Source organism: Triturus cristatus, chromosome 3_2 (genome assembly GCF_964204655.1).
Source record: "Triturus cristatus chromosome 3_2, aTriCri1.1, whole genome shotgun sequence".
Lineage (NCBI taxonomy): Eukaryota > Metazoa > Chordata > Amphibia > Caudata > Salamandridae > Triturus > Triturus cristatus.
In genome coordinates, this window is record NC_140584.1 from 86,139,375 (window position 1) to 86,145,374 (window position 6,000).

Here is a 6,000-nt window from a genome sequence, read left to right on the forward strand (position 1 = left end):
ATTTTCATGCTACACAAATCTGCATTGCACATCTTACCAGATAGGGGCAAGGAATAGAACTTGATTTCCAAGATGTATACAATTTTCCCTTCAGTTTTGGCACATGTGACTTTATTCAGGCCCATTGCCCCATCCTCAAACCCCATTTAAACAGATTAACAGTGGTTTAATGGCTAGGGTGGCCGACTTTGGTAGAACCAGGTTCGAGTCTAGCGGAAGGCTCAAAACATCCTGCGATTCTGGGCAAATCACTTAATCGCCCCAAAAATGAATGTGACCGTCTGTAATGCAACTTGTGCTCCTGTAAAGCGCTCTGATACCTTCAGGTCGAGTTTGCACTATAAAACTGCAAGTTAAAATAAAAAAAAAAAAAAAAAAAAAAAAAAAAACACACACACACACACACACACACACACAAAACACTGCCACAAAGAGATGCGAGTCTCTAGTATATGCAAAAGTCACACAGGAGACATTCTACGAAGCGGCGTATAGTTAGGGGCGTAAGCCGACCTCTGCAGCCCTTGGGAGCAGCCCAACGCCCCCCCTCTGCACCTTAAACCTCTAGGCCAATGGACGTCTGTGAGGCAATCGACACCTAGGACCCCTCATTACATTCCGCAGGGTGCTCCACTATGTTGTGTAAAGGCATTGCTCAGTGCGGGGTGTTGTGGGGGTGTTATGGGGTTACTGTCAGTGAAGGTTAGGGTGACCAGATTCTCAAAACAAAAAACGGGGACAGGTCATAGACATAGAAGTAGGACTAAGGTTTGCAGTAACCATCGACATAAAAGTAGGACTATTTGACAGCTGTCATAGACATAGAAAAGGGACTACAAGGACAGCTCCCTCCATAAGACCGAGATGAAGCATTACAGACGACAAATCAGAGGTCTTTTACCGGCAGTAACCATTAATTCCATTGAAACAGACTTTGCCTCAACATTTGCTATAGTTGGTGACCACCCTGTATTACAATATATCTTTCACCCAGGTCTCCTCTAGCAGAGCTAGTCAGACTTTATTACGATCACTTTCTCAAAGGTGCGTGCAGGATGTTTTCGGGTCCACAATAAACATGTAAAGTTCTACAGCAGTAATACTTGTCTAGAGACAGTCTAACCGAAGAGCAATGCACCCCTGGCCAGTCGTCCCTCTGGCACCAGCCTAACTCTTGTCCAACACCATTACATAAATATGAGGCATACAATAAGTGTGAGAGAGGGGATATATTGCCTTTAATGACTTATAAACTCTAATTGACAAATAATACTTTACACTAATAAAACAGTTTCAGACGTCTAAAATGGTAGAATGAATAATATTAAACTGTAATAATAAAGCACATGTGTATGAAAAGTTGCAAGGATTCTTTAGGTTAAGAGATGGTGAAGAGACAATTTTTAAGGTACATCAGACACTTGACATTCAAAATTGATGTGGAAAAGATTATCTACGGGAGCTTTACACCTTTAGCAAGAGGAATTCTCTTTGCGAGTCTATTTTAGTAACTTTAGCAGAGTTCAATATTATTTCAAAACCATTCTTTGTTGAATTTATATTGTTTCAAGATTCATATTAGTTTTTGTCATACCTCATGTGGGCTACATAATGACAGATTGTCATCAGACTTGCAATTATACATCTTGGAAAATCAGGAGGGGCCCAATTCAGAGTCCTGCGGTTAGGGTACTTCATCAGAAACTTGACTGACTACCTTGTCTGCAAAACCCTCTGCTTGCCCACTCTATTTTGATTAGGGCAGGCTGCCTGCGCTCCAACGGCATTGCCCCTTCAGGCTCTGCTCACGGAAATTTCACTTCGACCGCCCAGTAGAGTATGGGCAGTTAGAGTAAAGGCATCAGACGGTCTCAATTATTTCGAGTGAACAATATGATGTGCCCTTCTTTCCGTCCATCACTGCCCAATAGAATCTGGTGGTCACAAACAGAAAAACAAATAATCATACCCAACACCAAGATATAAAACACTCAGGGTGTGGGGGCATTTTTGTATTGTTTAGAATAATCTTCCACTTTAGAAGTTTGTTTCGAATAAACAAATATGTTTGGAGCACAATCATCAGAAACATGGCGGGCATGCACCAAACTTTTTGAGCAACAAAGATCACTGCAGGGCTGAAGGTGTTCTCTTGATAAGGTGCAGGCCAGACTGATGGAGGCAATGACCGATGGCTGCCACGTCATGATGACGTAGGTTGCGCTGCATGAACAAAGAAGGGAAATCCCGAGAGAAAATGTCTCTCTTCAAAGGATTTCCCTTCCTGCTACAGCGCTCACCAGGCGCGCAACACCCATTGAACTCAAAGGGCTTCAGCCCCCTCCCCCCCCCCGCGTTGTGTGTGGCAGCCCGGGATGAGACCGATTCCCGGGCAGACACAAAGACGTGCCAGAGCACTTCACAGGTCTTTAAAAAAACCGTTTGCATGTTAATGAGGCCTCGCTGTTGTTTCACCCCTTCTAAGAGCCCCTGCAGCTCCACTCTGCCTAGATTCAGCCCCCCCACCCCCGAAATCAGCGCCACTCTGCTTACTGTTTGAAGAATCAGCCCCCCCCTGAAATTTTTGCTTAGTCCCCTCCCCCCCCCCGAAATTTGGCTCTAGTTGCGCCTCTGGCACTCACCACAGTGAAGTCACACGCAGTGAAAACAGAGCATGCGCGCAACCGGAACAGTAAAAAACCGGGACATTTCTGTGTTTAACCCGGACACTGTTCTAAAACGGGGACATTTGACTCACTTTGAGAGAAGTGTCGGGACACGGGGACACTTCTCCAAAAACAGGGACCGTCCGGGGAAAACCGGGACGTCTGGTCACCATAGTGAAGGTCCACCAGAGGCTGTCCTTCACATACTTCAAGCCCCCCCCCTGTCACGTCCTTCTGCATATTGACCCACTCTGATCATTTCCAGAGCAGAAAAAAGAAGAGAGAAGAGAGAAGAGAGGAAGAGGGTTATGAAGTAAACATAGGAGGTATTTGCAAAATGTTTTGGCCATAAACACACACAGCACAAGTCCGCTTTTACAAAATCCGCCGTAGAACATGCTATTCTTACATCTCGCTCCTCTGACTTAATTATTTTCCAACTTGTTCCTTATTTTTAATATCCGTCAGTTTCAATCCACGCGACTTTAAATCCAGCTCCCTGTTCGGAGGTGTTATTAAAGAATACGCCTTCGATCTGCAGCGGTATGTTCACACTTTCAGATTAAAATAATCACAGATTTCACCGGACGGCGATATCGAATCACTGAAGGGAAACGGGAACAGTGCAACTCCAGACGCTAGCGCTCTCTGGCTAGTTACGCGTTTTAACACAACAAGAAAAGTAAGCGAGCCTCTTTGCACTATGTGCAACGGGAACAGCGAGTGCACCTCCGGACCGGCGCAACGGAAACATAAAAAAAACAAGCTGGAATGACAATAAGTACACAGTGTGCGCCTTGCTCCTGCCGGAATGACAAAAAAAGTCCTCATCCTGTAATTAAAGTAGATAGTAACACGCCGCCAGTAAACGATCCAATCCCGGTTGGCGGGGCCAAAAGGAGACAAGGCAGCAACAAGGAGGGACTAAGAAGCCTCCTTTACAATCAGAAGGCAGCGTTTTGCATGGAAGATGACACTACCCAATTTAAAAGAAGGGCGGGGCTTCAAGTCCCCTTCCACAACCATATTGATTTCAAGAAGCCCTCGAATGCAGAGAGCAGAGCATGCACGCTGCTATCGCCAGCCAAGACCTAACAAACTAGGGACAAATTGGCACAGTTCCAAGTAATATTTAGGCACCTAGAGGCAATTCAGTTTTATGTTTTGTGCAAATTGTCAGTTTTGCAGCTCTTTTGGTGGAACATGCAGATACAGTCTGCATATGTGCGGGGTTGACTCAGCATGTAATCTTTCAGAGGTCAATAAAGTAGATGTGATTGAGGTGGATACATAAAACTTAACATGTCTGTGCAACACAGCAGCTGGAAATAGAGGGATTTATATGGGTGATAAAAGAGTTCAACACACAGCAGTGTGGTTTGATTGGTTTATTGGGGGCCGCAAGCAGTCACAGAACCGCAGGGCGACAGCCTTGTTTATCTTTTCTGTGTCTGCCACTGACAGAGCAGACAAGGGGCACCAACTTCGTCCATGCCAGACCCCTCAGTATAGCTTGACCTGGTCTAACAGCTGTGTAGCCACGTGCCTGATGAGAGGGTCCCACAGTCCTGTCCGATCGAGCACACCTTAGTACAATAAAGCCAATATGAGAGCGTGGGGAGGGTTGAGGCACATGTCTGAAAAAGTTGGTCTTTCACATTCAGCTAACTGCATGTAAACCAACGCCGCTTGCATAATGAACGATAAACGCAAGTATAGTAATCAATGGGAAATGCGCTATAACATTATGAAGCCTCATAGGTTAATGCTATCACTGCAGATGTCAGAGTGTGCGTCACAAAGAGAAACAGGGTAATCTGACTTGTGTCTTTGCCTTCAAAGGATTATTGTTTAATATCATGGGGCCCCAATTGTTTTACAGGTCTGTCATTCATGAAAGGGGCAGTACATTAGTGACTTTACATTTAGGGGTTTTTGCAGCAGTTTCAAAATGTTTTTAGAGCTTCTCATTGCTCAAAGGGATATCATTTCTCTGTTATTTATCTAGTGCCATGGACTTCATTGCTTGGGTTTACATGAGAAAAAGTGCCACTTCACATATTTGTTTTTTTTTGTTGTTTCTTTTCTCCTCCTTTTTAGGTCTCGCCTGACCCAGCGCATGCGCTGGTCTGGCGAGACTTATTGAGAGGGCTCCAAAAAGTGCTACCAGGCCAGCCTAGAGCTACAGTGCATGTGCGCTGGGGCCCTCGCGCACCGAGATTACTTTCACGGCCGCTTTGATGTTTGATCGCGATCACTTTCGCGGCCGCATGGCCGCTTGGCATAGCCAATAGGTCTCGCTTTTGGGACCTTATAAGTATTTAGTTATGCAACTGTTGCATAGCTAAACACTTATAAGGTCCCAAAGGCGAGACCTATTGGCTATGCCAATGCTTGTTGTTTTTGTCACTCATAAATCCACTGAAACATATATGCAGTCTGAAACTTGGCAGCTCTGTGAGTCGGCTATCGTGACTGAGTAACATAATTTATTAGCAGGCAGCTGAGAATGTCACTCATAATTACAGTGAAATTATAATAATGTCAAACATAAGAAATCTGAAACCTTGGCAGCTATGCTGAAACTTGTAGATTAGGTTTTAAAATTGAATGCCTAAAAAGCCTCACGTGGCTTTGGTTAAAAAAAAAAGCAGGGCTAGTTGAAATTGTCACAAATTAAGAGTTATGCCATTTAACGGGTATGCATTTAGTCACTTATCATCCAACCCCAAAATGACGGCACAAGGGTACTCAGTCCCCAAGCACTCATTCTGGTCTCTGCCTAAACGCTCTAAGAAATACAGTGCACTACCCTGCTTTAAGTATCCAGACATATTTTTGCACACCTGGTTCATAAGGTCGGGGTGAGATACGATACCGCGCAGGTCAAAGTAGGCTGGGGTGAGGAGGCCACTCTTAAGCTTGAAGCTCCCAAACTTAACAGCTTCGATCTCAAAGAGTCGCAGAGCCAGCGCCTCCATGTCTGCGAGTCGGGGATGAGTAAATACGAAAAGGATGCGAGCGAGACACGCCGCGTTTCAGCAAGCCAATCACCAACCATAGCCCAACCTCTACTAATAGGCGCAGCGTGATGGCGTCACCCCCGTGGGGGAATTAAGCAGTGACGAGAAATAATAGGAGTGATAAAAGAAATGAATATATCATTATCGTGTATATATTCTTGAAATGGCACGCATACACGCCTAACAGATTTCCTATGAAACAGCCGATTACGTTTTTGCTTTGATACTGCATGTGAAAACTAAAGGCAGGAAATCAAGAATTATCGAAGCAGCCATGTTAATGCCAGGCAAAGCAATTGCAATATAAACCC

General features: G+C 44.8%; 1 protein-coding gene across 1 annotated transcript in view; it reads right to left on the reverse strand.

Moving 5' to 3' along the window:
* The window catches only part of UMPS (uridine monophosphate synthetase), a 75,873-nt gene extending 70,137 nt beyond the window's left edge, over nucleotides 1-5,736 (reverse strand). Inside the window, exon 1 of the mRNA XM_085647298.1 lies at nucleotides 5,513-5,736. Within this exon, the coding sequence (XP_085503424.1) occupies nucleotides 5,513-5,647 (135 nt within the window). The 5' untranslated portion in view covers nucleotides 5,648-5,736. The remainder of the gene's footprint in view (nucleotides 1-5,512) is intronic.
* Between the last annotated feature and the right edge of the window lie 264 nt (nucleotides 5,737-6,000).